The sequence below is a fragment of the Necator americanus genome, chromosome III, assembly GCF_031761385.1.
Source record: "Necator americanus strain Aroian chromosome III, whole genome shotgun sequence".
Taxonomy (NCBI): domain Eukaryota; kingdom Metazoa; phylum Nematoda; class Chromadorea; order Rhabditida; family Ancylostomatidae; genus Necator; species Necator americanus.
In genome coordinates this window covers 7,847,514-7,863,428 of record NC_087373.1, presented here as the reverse complement: position 1 = coordinate 7,863,428, position 15,915 = coordinate 7,847,514, and the positions used below count along the sequence as shown (strand labels likewise).

The 15,915-nt window shown below is 39.9% G+C and overlaps 5 protein-coding genes across 8 annotated transcripts; 1 reads left to right on the top strand and 4 right to left on the bottom strand.

The window, feature by feature from the left end:
- Positions 1 to 119: 119 nt before the first annotated feature.
- Positions 120 to 1,304, bottom strand: RB195_008899 (uncharacterized protein; the record flags this gene model as incomplete). 3 transcript variants are annotated; one of them, XM_064195644.1, is made up of 3 exons in its annotated part: positions 120 to 378; positions 522 to 1,060; positions 1,098 to 1,304. In XM_064195644.1, the coding sequence occupies 3 exons, from the start codon at positions 1,302 to 1,304 to the stop codon at positions 120 to 122; spliced, it is 1,005 nt and encodes a 334-aa protein (XP_064046787.1). The 3 variants fall into 3 exon arrangements, with proteins under 3 accessions (XP_064046787.1, XP_064046789.1, XP_064046788.1); XM_064195643.1 differs by lacking the exon at positions 1,098 to 1,304 and having other exon boundaries at positions 120 to 554; XM_064195642.1 differs by lacking the exons at positions 120 to 378; positions 522 to 1,060 and having other exon boundaries at positions 1,068 to 1,304.
- A 315-nt stretch (positions 1,305 to 1,619) lies between these two features.
- Positions 1,620 to 1,943, bottom strand: RB195_008898 (uncharacterized protein; the record flags this gene model as incomplete). The annotated part of the gene is made up of 1 exon (XM_064195641.1): positions 1,620 to 1,943. One exon carries the CDS (start codon positions 1,941 to 1,943, stop codon positions 1,620 to 1,622), a length of 324 nt encoding a protein of 107 aa, XP_064046786.1.
- Positions 1,944 to 2,076: 133 nt separating this feature from the next.
- On the bottom strand, positions 2,077 to 2,349 carry RB195_008897 (uncharacterized protein; the record flags this gene model as incomplete). Its single annotated transcript, XM_064195640.1, has 1 exon — positions 2,077 to 2,349. One exon carries the CDS (start codon positions 2,347 to 2,349, stop codon positions 2,077 to 2,079), a length of 273 nt encoding a protein of 90 aa, XP_064046785.1.
- RB195_008896 (uncharacterized protein) lies at positions 2,077 to 3,266 on the bottom strand (the record flags this gene model as incomplete). Its single annotated transcript, XM_064195639.1, has 3 exons — positions 2,077 to 2,482; positions 2,548 to 2,720; positions 3,213 to 3,266. The coding sequence occupies 3 exons, from the start codon at positions 3,264 to 3,266 to the stop codon at positions 2,077 to 2,079; spliced, it is 633 nt and encodes a 210-aa protein (XP_064046784.1).
- A 2,209-nt stretch (positions 3,267 to 5,475) lies between these two features.
- On the top strand, positions 5,476 to 12,267 carry RB195_008895 (uncharacterized protein; the record flags this gene model as incomplete). Of its 2 annotated transcripts, none has more annotated exons than XM_064195637.1 (11): positions 5,476 to 5,554; positions 5,622 to 5,676; positions 6,784 to 6,889; positions 7,671 to 7,746; positions 7,857 to 7,896; positions 8,037 to 8,168; positions 9,673 to 9,851; positions 9,915 to 9,962; positions 10,270 to 10,367; positions 11,414 to 11,533; positions 12,199 to 12,267. In XM_064195637.1, the coding sequence occupies 11 exons, from the start codon at positions 5,476 to 5,478 to the stop codon at positions 12,265 to 12,267; spliced, it is 1,002 nt and encodes a 333-aa protein (XP_064046782.1). The 2 variants fall into 2 exon arrangements, with proteins under 2 accessions (XP_064046782.1, XP_064046783.1); XM_064195638.1 differs by having other exon boundaries at positions 7,671 to 7,785.
- Between the last annotated feature and the right edge of the window lie 3,648 nt (positions 12,268 to 15,915).

Genomic DNA, 15,915 nt, shown 5'->3' with positions numbered 1-15,915 from the left:
GCGCCGGTTAAACTTCAGGAGACATCTCTCAAGGGCTCTGTGGGTAGTAGGTAGCTTCCTAGACGTGGCCGCAGTGTCTGCCCACGCAGCGGAGACGTAGGCAGACACCGCGGCCACGTCTAGGAAGCTGGAAGGACTGTCGAGTCGAACAGATGGGCACGAAGATCTTGGTCCGTCAGTTGGTCCGTAGCTTCCCTGACGGCTGCGAATGCTGCCCATGCTGCTCTCATTCTTCTATTCAGTTCTTCCTTCAAGTCGTTTTCCATTTTCATAGAACGTCCGAGGTATACGTATGACGGAGTTTCCACGATTTGGGAGCCTTCAAGTTGTACTCCTCCGTCTTCGCAGTGGGCGTTCTTCATGAACTGTGTCTTCTTTCTGTTTATTCGTAGTCCTATTCTTTTCTCTGCTTCGTTCAATTCTTTCAGCATCGTTTCTGCTTCATTGGTACTGCTCGAAAAAAAAAGATGTTGTCCGCGGAACGAAGGTTTGAAAGAAATCTTCCATCGACACGTACAAACCTTTCTTCCCAGGACAGTGATTTCATTATCCATTGCAATGCAGCTGTGAACAGCTTCGGCGATATAGTATCGCCTTGTCGTACCCCCTTTCCAATGGGTATGGTGAGAGGGCGGTGGAAAAACTGTATCCTAGTCGTGCATCGATCGCAGCAATTGGCTAATTTCCTCACATACGACGCGTCCACACCTTGATCGACCAGCGCTGACAGTATTGCATTCGCTTCTACGCTGTCAAATTCTTTCTCATGTTCGACGAAGGTTAGAACAATGGGCAGGCGGTATTCCCGGCAAATCTCTATGACCCTCGACACCGTCTGGTTGTGGTCTGAGCAGCTGAACCCCTGGCGGAATCCAGCTTGTTCTTGAGGCTGGGCTTCATCCAGCGTCCTAGATATGCGTGTGAGGATGATCTTGGTGAATACTTTGTATAACACGCTCAGCAAGCATATCGGACGGTAGTTCCGAAGGTCCTCTCGGTCACCTTTCTTATGGATAAGAACGGTTCGCGAGGTCTTCCACTGGTCTGGGATCTTTTCTTTCTTAAAGTTAGGATGTCATGTGCGCTGATAAGATTACATGAAGCGGATGGCCACCAGCCCGAAGAAAGTCTGCTGATATAAAATCAGGTCCAGAGGCTGTGCCAGGTTTCATGCTCTTGATAGCGACTCGTACTTCCGAAGGGAGAATCCGTGGTGGAGCTTCGCCAGTGGGGACGATTGGGCTTGACACAGGAGTTGATGAACGGAAAAGGTTCGAGTAGAACCTCTCCGTAATGATTTCCATCTCACGACGAAAAGATGCGCGAGTCCCGTCTTCGCTCAGCAAGGTTGCTAGCGGAATATTATATTCGCGGAGATCCCTGCGGCACTTCTTTAGACTCGTTCTTCTTTGTGCTGCTTCTAGAATCTTCTTCTGCCTGTGCTTTAAAAGATCCTCCTGCAACGCTTTTCTGCAGCTAGTGTTTGCTAATAACCGCTCAATGTGCGATGCATTCGGATCAAACCTCAAAGCCCTTCTTCTTTCCAACAATTCCTTGGTGGTCTTCGAAATTCGATCCAAGTTTGTCGTGCGCGGCTTCGAGGCACGTTCAGCACAGGGTCATAATCCTCTGAGCAGCATCTCGTAGTCCATGTTTGGGTCCTCCTCGATGTGCCAGTCACCTTGGGACAAAGAGTTCTCGAAAACGCAATCGTCGTAGACGACTTCTTTTCTCCTTCGTTGCCGATAGCAGATGTTCTTTTCCATCGTGTGGCTAAGTCGTATTTTCGCACGAAGGAGACGGTGATCAGAACCACTACAAAAGGATGATACTACTGAGACGTCAAGTAGACACCACCTCTGGTTGGTGAGTATGTGGTCGATCTTCGCACGAGTCGCGCCATTGGGCGACTTCCATGTCCACCGACGATGATCTTTTTTCATGAAAAGAGAGTTCCCATGAAAGAGGCGAGCGGCGGACAACAGCCCGGCGAGACGATTGCCATTTTCATTCCGGTCCCCTAGTCCAAATCTTCCAATTCTGTATTCCTCTTCTGTGGCCTTTCCTAGTTTTGGGTTAGTCTCCGGCAACGAATTTGTATAAAGACTTCTCGTTGCGGGCTACTTCCTCTAGCTCCTCGTAAAACGTGTCCAATTCGGATTCATCAGCTGTTGATGTTGGTGAGTAGCAGTTGATGATACTGACTGATTTTTGAATGGCCAGACGAGGTGACAGGATCTCGTGAGAATCGACGAGATGGACGACAGATGGGTGCACAACAAAACCAACACCGCCTACATTTCGCGACGGAACCTTCTCTCCATGAATGATGAGTGTACCGTCATTCATCTGTCGTACGTCGCTCCTTCTGCACTTGGTCTCACGCGGAGCAATCACGTGAAATTTGATACGCTCTGCAGCTCCGAGAAGGGCACGCAGGTCAGCGTCTGTGGAAACTGTTCTCGCGTTGTAAGTACACAGTCTGAGACAGTGTCCATGGCGAGTCGTGCGTCGCCTTGGTCCAGAATCAATGACGTCCTGAGCAACCTGAGATATGATCGCCTCTCACCGGTCGCAATACCGCCCGACGTCTGAGACGGCAGGGCCAAGGGTGCAGGGTACTGAGGTAGTGAATATGCTGGAGTGGCAAAGAGAATTTTCCCCAAACTAAGCAGCCATGCCACGGCGAGCTTAGCTTTCACCACAGGTCGTCGATCAGCCTATATGGATCAGGGAACCACCTTACGACATTTTGCCAAGACGGTGGTGAATCTTAGCAGTGGTTTACTCTTAGCTAGGCTTGCGATTCCGAGAAGTTGGAATGTCGGATGTGTCGAACCCCTTCTCAGCTTGGGAGACCCTGCTGGAGGAAGAACCTCCGCTGTGCATCGCAGTTCGACGCCCAGTGTCACCTAAACGCCACTATTAGGCGGTAAACCGTTGTGGAGGATATAGGCATAATCCACTTGAATTCCGCATCACCCCAGATTCGTGGGGCGATGCTGGTAATCTACGATTCTTTTCCCAAACATTTCGAAAACAACCAATCCATCGATGGGCTGAGAATCACAAAAGGCGAAGCGATTCCATACATCAAATATCACATATCAAATTTCAATCATATATCAAATATTCCTTCTGAATATTTAATTCGTTCTATTTTTATATCAATAGAAATCTCAGTCTTTATTTCCTATTCATATCACCTTCACCTGATCGATTGTTAATTTATCGAAAATGATGTAGAATGCTTTCAAACGGCGCATATTCTGTAAATTTGCTGCAAATACGATCAACACAATGGATTCGTAAGTAAAACATTGGTGCTTATGGGAAACTCTCAATGCTAAACAGGAAAATTCCGAACGAAATGCTAAGTCTGCCCTCCTTGCTTTTTTTCTTCGGCTAAAAATTTTTCTGCATTTGCATTTACCGACCGATAAGAGAAGGTTTAGGTACCTCAGTTCCTAAAAATCTGTCAAACACTTTTTTCCTCTTCTCTAACAAATATAGAATTGGAAAAAAAGAAAAAATGGGGCCATCACTTTTTTGGCTTCTATCGGCTGGAAATATGCTTTGTTTATTTTCCAATGAGTGGCGATAACAAGAGGTTTATGCACCGCCATTCTAAAAAATTATATCAATCACTATTTCGAACAAATAATTTTGCCGCCAAAAATTGCATCCGCTTCTCCTCTGACAGAGGTAAAATTAATTTTAAAAATGTTAAATACGTAATATTAGGAACTGCAAATTTTTAGCGCTAAATGACGGAAATGACTACATTTGAGAATAATTCAATAGTGTTGCTTATCTTAGTTTATACTCAATATATCATAGAAACTAATCCTATTATCAGGTTATGGATTGGACAATATGGTCGAAGTTTTTACATAATTCATATCAGCTCGAAAGCTTCTCATAGCTAAGAGCATCCAATCAAAAAAAAAAGGCACAATCCATTAATTTAAAATCTGATCGAAGCATGCAAATTAGGACAACAAGGCAAAATACGTTTTGCATATAGTATATAAATCATTGCAAAACACTCATCACATTCCACTGAACATGTCTCCCCTCTCAACTGCATCCTTTTTAAATTGCTTGCTGCTCTTTTAAATTTATTTTCCTATAATAGCTTTTAAAGACGTCTCAATATTTTTAACGTGTTTTTAACTTGAAGGCATCATCCAACGAATATGGGGTTTCAAGTGGGTTGCGCCTATACGGGGTCGTAGATTATGGTAAGGAGGGTGATTCCTAATTGCATTTCTTCCTAATTGCCGAAAAAAACGGTCCGAAAGATGCGGCTTCGAGCGTTCCGGGGTTCTATTTTCTACAGCGAGTTCGATTGGAGCGTGCCAGCCATGTGCGCGCGTCGCATCTTCCGAGCCGTTTCCAGGCTTCTGGGCGGAATCACCCTCCTCATCTCCATAATCTATGACCTCATATAGGTTCAACTCACCTGAAACCCGCACCACCCCAGATTCGTGGGGTGATGTCTTTAATCGACGGTGCAATCCTATTGCCTAAGCCTCTAGTATGCGGGTGCAGCGCAGTCGGTAAGAGATCCGCTGCACGATCGACCGATGGTTCAAAACCGTTCTAACGTCAAGCAAGCCATTCGCCCCTCCAGGGCCGTACCAAATTGGTACCAAATCCAAACCATAACATACTAAGTTGGAACCAGACTCATCTCGTTGGATAAAACACTGACTGCACACATTGGCCAGCTACTTTCAGTCACTGTATAGGCCAGTTACACGTTAGTAAACCTCAACCCATTCTGAATTGAAGTGAACGTTGTAGCGCATCCCAGCCGGATTGCTCAAAGCCAGCCTCTTTATCTTTTAAGGAAATAGTATCCTTGAGGGAATGGTGCATGCTCCAAATCCTTATTTCAAAACTTTCAACTTTAAATAGGCAAAATTCGATTATTTCATTTTTGAATCCTGTAACTCGAATAACGAACAGCTCCATTGACAGAACGGGTAGTTCTCGCCAGCAACATGAGGCGGTGAATATTTCAGGTCTTGAAATTGTGATCATTGTGTTATTCCGTGAGATCATATGTTTTCAAAATTGCCTGGACTAAAAGATAAGACTACCTCTTTTCACTGACGGAGGAAGAGGATAGTTTTTAAAGAGAACGCCACATGAAGAATAAATATAGTAAAAGGACAAAAAAAACTATACAGCTGATGAAAGGTCAAAAACCAATGAGATCCCAGACGTGAGGAAAGAAGAGAGCATGTTTTAGTTCCGCGTAAGGTTCTTTGTTTATATTGATCGTTCATGTTTCCGTGAAAAATTCATTGATTCTGTTCCGAAGATTCACTTATTATACCACTAAATAATGTTTTTCTTCTATTGGATGGATTTCATGAACAATTTTCTAATAAGCTGAAAAGGAGTGGCATGGTTTTGAATGAGAACTGTTGTAGGTTGAATTGAAATTGGAAGTGGAAATTCTTCATGAGGTTTCTATTTTGCGTTTTATTTTCTGCGTTTCTAATAACTACACTGAAATCTGCAATCGCCAAAGATGTCTACGGTAAGGGATTTTTGTTGATGACTTCGCTGCAGTAACCGACGGACTACATTCCATTTCTTGAATTCAGATCCGACGACATGCGGTCTACCTGGACCTGGCTTCAAGGGTGATAAATTGAAAACGTAAGTCAGGAAAACGATTTTAAAATCAGAAAACGGAGAGATTTTCAATCCTGACAATACATGTAGAAAGGATTTAGGACATAGGTCGTAAATCGAACGGTAAATGAGGAATGACTCCTACTGTTACAATAGGGCTCAATTCACCTGACGAGGCAACTCTTTACATCCATAAGGTTGACTACTTCTACTCTTTCCTCTAAGACAAAACAAGGTGGAGTTATTAAGTTTTTTCGAATGAAATTACGAGATGTGTCTTTATATCGATACGAATGAGGACATCTACCTTACTCCTCCTATTTCTTCACTAGTATGAGTGTAAAGAGTTATCTCTTCGGGGAATGATAAGGACTCTTTTCAATGGAATTGTAGTTGGTGTTTTGCATTTCCCAGCCTTTCTTAGCTTTCAAATTTTACCTACTAGAATAGGGAATCCGGGATCGAAAATGTCCTTCGGACGATGTCTTTATTGATTATTGACATCTTATTGATTTGCTTGAGCTGTGGTCAAGATTTGTATTAATATTTATCAGCAGCTAATCTTTTGGCGCTTTCACCTTCGTCAGAGCCTGGAAAAACCAAAGCCATTAGTGATTTGTTCTCTCAAGCACCTCATCACTTACAGAAAGCATCCAAACGATAGGCAAACTCAAACCGCAACGCACCGTCTTGTGCTTACTTCAAACAGACCACCACGTACCTCAACTACGAGTCACAAGGATTTTATAGGGACCTGACGGAAGGGTTTCTTTACAGGGACCTAACGGAAGGATTTTTCATAAGAACCTGACCGGACCCTTGTGACTCATAGTTGTGATACGTGGTGGTCTTTTGCCTTACCAAGTCTAGCTAATGAGGTAAGCACTAGCCAATGTGTTGCTGTTTGAGTTTACCTGCCGTTTGAATGCTTTCTACAAGCTGATAGGGCGCTTGAGAAAATAAATCACTGATGGCTATGATTTTTTCCATGCTCTGACGAATTCGATAACACCGAAACGTCAGCTGTCAAAAAAAATCCTCTTATTTTCCCCAAAACTTTTGGGTGATCTTCAATTGGTCCAGCCTTCATATTTATACCAATACTGGGAAATCAAAGGAAGTTCATTTTAGAAAAGCAAGAGACAAGAGAGACATTGATAACTACTATTCTGCGGACTATAATCCTACTGCTGGTGATGAGACCGAGGAGGACGAGAACGATCCGATGCGAACAAAGGTTTCCAACAGTTTTCATACCATTAGTTTTAAAATTTAGCGCTGAAATTTGTGAGCAGTAGTGAATCATTACGAACTAGACGTACGCGTAATGTTGTCCAGAATTTTTTTAAATTTTTTTAAAGGGAAATAAGTATTAGGCTTATGCATAAGTCTCCCGTTGCGACTCCTTTGTGAACATTTTAAAAACGGAAAGGTCTGGAGATCGACCGTGTGCACTGTTCCCAGCATTCGCTCGGCTTCAATTCTCGGGCATCTTGTCCGGTCCTTCCTCCCAGTAAAAAACTGGAATGAGACTTGAAACAATCCTCTAATGATCGAGCATAAAACTAAAACTAAAAGAAGCATATGCATAGGTATAAAACTTATGCATCAACCTAACCGGTAAAAAAGGGCAACTACGAGGGTAAATTGGTGTCCGATAGGAATAACAACACAATACAAAGAATTTATGAAGTTCTACAAATGTAAACTATAAGCACTTTTTTCCATGCGTTATCGATCGGTTATCGACTTAAACTGAAAGTCATGAAATGTTCAGGAAATACAGACATCAGTCGAGTCTTTTTCTTTCCCCTGGAAATACGGTAAAAACTCATCTATGTATTTTTCGTAGCGGTTTTTCATAGATGCGAAAGACTTAATTCGCTTAAAAATTAAAGCGCTGAAAGTGTGAAGTTGAAATGAGCACGTAACACTGGCGAAAAATAAAAACAACATAGAAATGTTGTGAAAATGAAAATAATATAATATAAAGAATGTGATAAATGTATCCGTACCAGATAATGGGAGGTGAGAGAGCTGTGAAAGATGAACTGCCGTGGGCTGCTGCGGTTGTCGTGAATCTTAAGAAGAAAAGTAAGCGTGAACCAGCTGCTAATTTCGAATATTTCAAATGTGATTTCCATATTTTTTCGGTGCACGAATGTGTGGTGGGACGCTTATATCAAGCCGGCACATAATCACAGCTGCTCATTGTTTCATGGAGGATCTGAGTGGCTCTCGTAGGCAAGTTGCTAAGGATGACCACAAAACTCTCCACTTTCTAAGCCTGATTTTGTTTTGTTCTTATATTTAAGTGAAGGATGTTTGACAGTCATCTTTTTTCTTTGAATTTTTTTTTTCCAAAAATAGATCTGGATTTGTAGCGTTGATAATATGATTCCTGAGGGAGACGTTCCGAAGAGGGTTTGGGTTGGGATCGGTGGCACTTGTCTGAGACCCGAGAAAGGATACAACTGTGCTAAAGATGATCTTATTTCCGAGTTCCGCATTAAGAGGTAAGCTTAAACTAAGGAGAGTACTAGTGGATATAAAATACGATATGAAAAAGACTCCGACGGTTACTGTATAAATATTGTCGTGTTCGCGGCGAATAACCTGGAAAGTGCTTGATAATGAGGATGAATAATGCTATCTATCCTCCTTTTCCTGACTTTTCACATCTAGAAGTACGGCGAAAATGGTTGCGTACGCTTAGGAGGCTAAGAGAAATATGATAATTCGAAATAACCTTCAAGAAATTTGGGTTGATGGTTTCCTTTGAGTTGGAATCAGGCATCGTGAGTTGATCTTTTCTTGAACAGTAGTAAAAATTGCAAAGCTAAAATTACGAGGAGCATGATGAGTCCTAGAGGCAGCAGATTACTTAACGAATAGACAACTTGAACCCACGAATTGAGGACATGAAACCGGGGAAAGTGGACTAAAGGTGAAACGAGAGACGCATTGAAGCAACAACTTTTTTTTTCTGGATTAACTCCGAGTAAGGGATTTCATCATAAAAGAAGGTGGGATTAATTGTTTGATGTTATTCAATCCGTTATAAATGCTCGAAGTCCTGATCACGCTGACTCTTCTCATCAAACACATGGGAGCAAAGAGAGTTTTGAGTTCCAGCGGGAAAATTTGTAAATTGCGTCCAGAAATTCAGATGTGGTGGAAAGAAATTAGCTTGAAGTTTTGTTCACCTCAAATCATATGAAATTTCATAACGTAATCCTCATTAAACTCACTTGACTCAGTTCCAATATTTTAATGGATCAGAAGGTGATTTGTCTGCTAAACTTCATATGTTAATAGTCTTAAATTCAGATAAGATACTCTGAGTCACTTTGACCTCTTTTTTGGAATGAATTCATTTTTCTTTCAGAGATTTGTTCCAGAAGGATGAGTTATTACATGTGAATTTGAAAGAAAATTTACTACTATAACATTGCAACGTAGTAATAATGTATCATCTGCAATAACAGTAATATGATATACTACTTAATAGTAGAATAATTAATTTTCAGAAATATGACACAAACCGACCATCAGTTACATTTTACCTATTGCTACAAATTTTTGAAATTTTTTTTTAAAAAGAAGGATTTTTGTAAGGACGGTGATGCATATTAGTTCATTTTCAAAAAAAAAAAAGAATATCCAGTGTAATTTTAACTTTTCAAGTATTCGTTATGATCCCATTGGGTTCTTGGGAATTTTTTTTTCAGTTTCGGAGACAAATCAGTAGAAATTCTACTAATCACGGGAATTGCTCTGCTTCAAAAAAAAGCACCCTTTGAACACACAAACAGTTTTTTGTTTCTTGTAATGAATGCTCCATGCAGATTTAAGCGGAACTGATCCTTAAAAGAGTTGATGCACATAATATTAAATTTAAAAGAAACAAATCCCAAAACTTTTGAGAAACTTTTCAAAATTTTGAACTAGACACCATTTTCCCCACTAAAATGTAAAAAGAATGTAAGATTTAAAAGCAAGAATTTCTCGTTTTTTCAGAGCATCCTATAGAAGTTTTTTCGAGCCTGGACGTTTCTACACACGTGACTTCGCGATTCTTGAGCTAACTGCTGACGTTCCTAAACATATCCATCATGCTTGTCTTCCTCACATGGACAAGAAGATCGATATAGGTGATTCATCGTTAAGAATGAGCTCATTTGGATGGGGCAGAGACCGTGAGTTTGGCCTACTTCTACCGTTTTTTTCCACATGTATTACATTTATACACATATTTTAAGCAGTAAAAAAACTCGATATTGTACCATTCCTCCAGAAAGTGATGTTAGGTAAAATTTTGTGATTGATGGAGGCAGCATATCAGAAAATTGACGGTGTTGGGATCTTTTCTCGGCGCAAAAATAGCGGTAGGGGGCGGCTTATCACGGGATCACGCACAATTTCGAGAAGTAAGCAAAAAAAGGATAAATCGTTTTAATGTTTGGGTAAGAGAACTGAACATAGCACTATTCTCGTAGTCGTGGACTATGTGCACTCATGCAACTGTCTTTTCCCTTTGAGATCAGAACACAGTCATGGTATGCTGCCTTTAGACAATAACAATTTTGAGTTATTTCGAGTTCTTATTGGTTTAAGGTGTGAAAATGACTGAAAAGGAATGTAAAAAATTTTACCCCAATCAGTTGGATGACACATTCTGCACCTTTGAACATCCCGACCGAAACGTTTGCCATGTGGGTGTTTGCGTCTTTTTTTACAGATTTTTTTTGAATTAAACTTTATAGATTTTTCTAAATTAAGTTGTGCTTGAAAAAGTAGTAGTAGAATCACTCGGTAGATGTCTTTCAACTAACGAAAAACAAGGTTATAGTCGAATCAAAACGACGTGGACGACGGTGCAGTCGCGTAAGCGGGAGCGCTTAAGGCGGTGCGGTTGAGCGTAGCGGTTAGGATTTAGAAGGGATCCTTTCTGGCACTCATTGTTGTAGTTTACGATGTTCGCACTCGATCCCAACCGTTAGCCTAACCGCACTGATTCGAGCGCAGCTGCTTACGCAACTGCAGCGAGCATCATTTCGTTTTGATCTGACCATAGCAGAACAGGAATAGGTAAGGAGTGGGATAGTAAATGATCGCGTGGAATGAACAGTTAGCATAAAAGTAATAGAAACATTCAAGAAGTCTTACATAAAATCCTGAAAGGCTATTAGTTTTTGTCGATTTAATTGTTCCCGTTATAGAACCATTTGTTCATCCATTAGATTGTGGGCATTCTAATAAAGTCGCCTAAAAAAGTGTTTATTTGTTTGTTGCTCGCATTAATGGGACATCTTACATCTAAAAAAAGAGGAAAAGTTCATTTACTTACTTATTTGTTTTTTTACTTGAAAACACATATAGGTGTGCCAGAAAACAGAAAACAGAAACAAGAGACAGGAGCTCTCTAGAATTTCAACAAAGTTTTAATTTTATACAGAAACGTTGGCCCTTCATTGCACATTGCATGATGGATTTCTGACTTTCTGCTACAGAAAATAAGAAATCCTAGAAATATTGTGTCCAAACCAAACATCACTTCTACAGCTAGATTTTTTTCGTAGAAAAGAGAAGGAAATTGAACTATGTGATACTTTTCGTTGCGGTAATATCAGGCATTTCTCCTCTTACCGTAAGTGAAAGGTTCTATTACGAGATCTTTTTCCTATATCCATGACCAGAATGAATCAATATTAGGTGAACCTTCTAGGATTGAATAGCTATGCTCAGTCTTCAATTTTAGGGCGATAGTGGTAGTGGAATTACAGCAAATATAGGCGGCAGAACATATCTTGCTGGAGTAGTGTCTCATGGACACGAATGCGATGATTTGCTAAGCGGCCGTGAAAAACCAGGAGCTCAGGTACCTGATATAGCAGATATTCTTATAAAAATCTAACTAATGTAGAGAAGAAACTAATGTAACTTTTTTGTATTGTATGTAGATTAACCTCTTCTCGGGATTCTCCTTTTTTTTCGACTTCAAATCAGAATATCTTTGAGCTTTTCTGAATCTTGTCTAGCGTTTAAAAAAAATACTTAGGGTTGGGAGCTAGAAGGAACGAAGTCAGTATTTTTTCTAAATCCAACCAGAAGATAAGCCTGTTTGTTTGTTTTTAGAGTTTGACATTTTTCTGACCTGGTGGAAGTGAAGGACTCGGGTGGCTTAGAAAGGTTTTCAGTCATTGACCGGTGAAGCAGGGTGGAACTACCTACACCCGCAGATAAAATAGCACATGATTTTAATCTCGCATTCGAAGCTTTTTCACCCTTCATTAATGTTTAGAATTTATACATCTCAGTAATCGACAATGGTTTTGTAAATGATTGATATTTTTCAATAGAAAAAAAACAAAAAAAAATTCGATTATGTTTGCAATGTTTCTACTCTTTGCATATCGCTTCATCAGAATCACTCGAAAAATTCTATTATCTATCAGCACTCAACCATTTCAACTTCAAACATCGAAAGCTTCAAACATACTTTTATTTTATTTTCTTAGTTCAATGTTGTCAATGTTCTTTAAGCTCAACACGGACGTTACTAAGTATGCTGCTCTAATCGATAGTTGGCTTGGAACGAAAAAACCCAAATGATATGAAAACATTCTTCTCATAAAGGAGCTTTATCTTTAAAGGTTTCTCACTATTAGATCTGTGGGCTGATATTTTTCAATGGAAAGAAAATAGGCATTTTATAGTGTGTGTTCGGTGTGTCGCTGTCGACAAGTTGAATTCTCTTGAATATTTTTCATGCAATAAATAATTTCGCTCGATTAAAGTACAGCATAATGATTTTTGCGTTCTGTTCCCTATGAGAAAATAAGTACACTTCGAATAACCTTGAATAAATTGCGTGAGTGGGGAGAGGTTATTCTCACACTGCGAGGTTAGCAACACAGGCGATCCACTCGCTCAAAGACGCACCGCTCTCTGGATTTCCCGTCTCCCCCAAGGCCCGTCACACTTGATGTGATCACACACCTATAAACTCGCCGAGCGAAATTTTATCAATCAAAACTGATTTATTGGACATTAAAGGGTAAGAAATCACAACAGAAATGTCCTCGAGCGGATCTGACATTTTAATACTCAAAGAAGTACATGTGAACCAATCCAGGTGTCAATAAAGTAGTGAAAGAGCTCGCCTCTCTGCTCCTTGATCTCTTATTCTGCACGGACCGCGCGGCATTTCTGTCCCGGATTATTATGATGGTAAAGCAATAGAAGAGACAGGAAACAACAGAAACAGGAAGTTCTGCTACTTTTGGTCTAGAATATATCATAATGGAATCATTTACGCCAAGTTCGATATGGTACCCCAACGGATGCCGCGTGAAAACGTTAACATCTTGCTATGCCGTATTGTCCTCTGCTTAATCAGTAGAGTGGACAGGAGAAACACTTCATTTTCTTCTTGCTACATTAAGAACTGATAAATTTTCGGGAAAACGCAAAAAGCATAATACCGTTCACTGAAAGCGTTCATCAAGGGTGACCGGACTACAATGTCGATAGTCTTCTCGTCATTCATCTTATATTGCGTCCATTCTGATGGCTTATGACCTATGCCTCCTTTTCAATAACTGTAACAATCGTGTAACACAAGGGGTTTCATATCTATCTTACTTCTTTTCGATTGTCATATCTGTACGTTTAGAAAAACAAGGAAATATATGAGTGGATTGTTTTTTGAGGTGTAATCAATTTGCCATTTCCCTTTTATATATTTCACCATTTTACAACTTTTGCGTAGCATAAAAGAAGCTATTTTTTCGCATAATCCATGGTGAATCTCTTTCGCTATTAAATTAATCTCATTCTATATATATATATATATATATATAATATATATATATATATATATATATATAATATATATATATATATATATATATGGGTCATTTGAATATCTTCAGTCCTCCTCTTTTATCACATTCATTCATAAATAACTTCCGCCCAGGTACGTGTACCTATTAATGTTGCATACGCATACAGTTGGTAACTATAACAAGTGATTTTTGCTATCCTTACGTAGGTAGAACTTCGACTTGTCTTTAGAAAGCGGTGTAGTGTCGTTACGTTTAATTTTTTTTTGTTTACTTCGAAAACAGAATCAAAAATTTTACTTACGCCATGCGATGCTTTTTGAACGAGGTAATAGTGTTGCGGCCACTGCTCAAAAAAATGCAGTCTGCATAATTAAGGAGTGATGACCGATCAGTGGGTTAGAATTTAGATCTGAACTTGATAAACGAACAAAGGGGAAAAAGGGAGAGAGGTGGAGGAGTGAAGGTGGAGACGTCCTCCATACTTTTACGTTTAGTTTTAGTTTTTTCTTAGTTTGAACTCATTATTGGTGCAAAATCCGCGTCAAACTACGAGAGAGTAAGAAGAGATGCTCAAAAGGTCGGGTGCGTGTAAAGAGGATCTCGACAGAATTACGAGCATGGCCTGGTCATGTCTCCTCAGAGCCATTAGCGATGGTGCGTGTCCTGGAGAGATTCACTTTGTTGGTACCTAAGTAGCTGACTCTGCTTACCTACCGCTAATCATAAGCTGCATCACCGGCTAGGACATAATTCACTCTTCACTAAATTGTTTTGGAGAATAAGACATAATCACTGCAATTTTATCACGTGAGATGATCTCAATCAATTTATAATCGTGCCAGAAGCAAGAGAAATTCTCACGTGAAAAATGAGATAAGGATGTATCTAATAGCCTCAAATTACGTGCTCAAAAATTCTCGTTAAAGCGGCACATTCCTGCTTTCAAAAGTAACGGTAATTAGAATTATCGTTATGCTATAACTTCCAAGCTTTTTTGTAGCCTAATTTATTTCTTGACAGAAGGACCTTCTGTATCTCTGACTTCTTGGAACATACAGGATGAAAAAGAGTTCTAATTTGGTAAGATCTCTAGACTTTCTGAAGGTAATATAGAGACAAACTGACTCCCATTTTTTATTAGAACACCATGCAAAATCTCATGCACTTCTATTTAACACTATTATTCTTTGACTTATTCGCTAATTTCCACTCTTCTTTGCATATTTCCTTGTGACTGCGCAGCCCTCTGCATCTCTGTGGCTACAAGAGCATCTAAGGCGGTTGTCTGCGTCTTCATGAACGACTGGAGCGTCACATCTTGCAGGTATGTTCGCGTATCCGTCGGCATATCCTCCGGGCACGACATATCCTAGAGGCATTCGCGGAGAATCCGCCGGGACCATCTTTACCGTTCCCCCAAAAGGTCACAATCACAATAAATCACCATCAAGGTAAATGTCCATGAAAAACAAAAGGGAACTTATTTGTGACTCAACCTAATACGATGTTCTACGTATCATGCCCATACGTGTATTTGTATGCGACAGATACGATATCCCAAACAAAACATCATCGTTTCTTTGGAGTAGCAGGTTTTTAAATTTCTGTCAAGCTTCAGCTCACAGTATGCTACTTATGCTATCCATACTTCCTTCGATTAAGGAAACAGGGCGCAGAAGCTGACTCTTTGTATGGATTTGTATGGTGTAGTAGAAAAATGGACAACTATATCTTATGCATGTTCTATTTGCTCTACGCTTCATTATCACACGGATTCTTTCCTGTTTACGACTTTTGCATTTCTTTATTTCCAAAAACCGCGGGTACTTCACTTCGGTCGATTTACGATCACCAACTACAAACACTTGCTCATATCGACTCTTATCGAGTCGAGACAATACTGTAATGCATTTATCGATATCACAAGTTATGTGAACCTACGTGTTCATTCGAATGAAAAGAGGAAATGCACTTAGCAGACTTAACTGGAGAAGAAAGTCTGAAAACTTTGAACAGTCCTTCATTTTGCCTGTATGCAAAATTTTTTTTGAGATACGAGAAAGAAAAAGAATTGGCAATAAAAGGATTGTTTTTGATGAGCATACGTAGATATTTCAGGATTGTCTATGAGGATTAAATTGCTCATCACGTTCATAAAATCATATCATCAAATCATTCGCTACTATTTCATTAGAAATTATCATACAAATATCTAGTATTACAGCACAAAATAAATATCATATTAAAATATCATTGAACCAGTCTGAGCGTCCATCGCTGAAGTAATTGCTTGAAAATGTGTAATTCTGGAAGTGGCGCACGATTGTTTGAAACATACTAAGCACACATATTTATGGACAAGAAATTATAATTATATAGAAGGATTTCAAAGAAATTACGTCTTAAAGTCAAC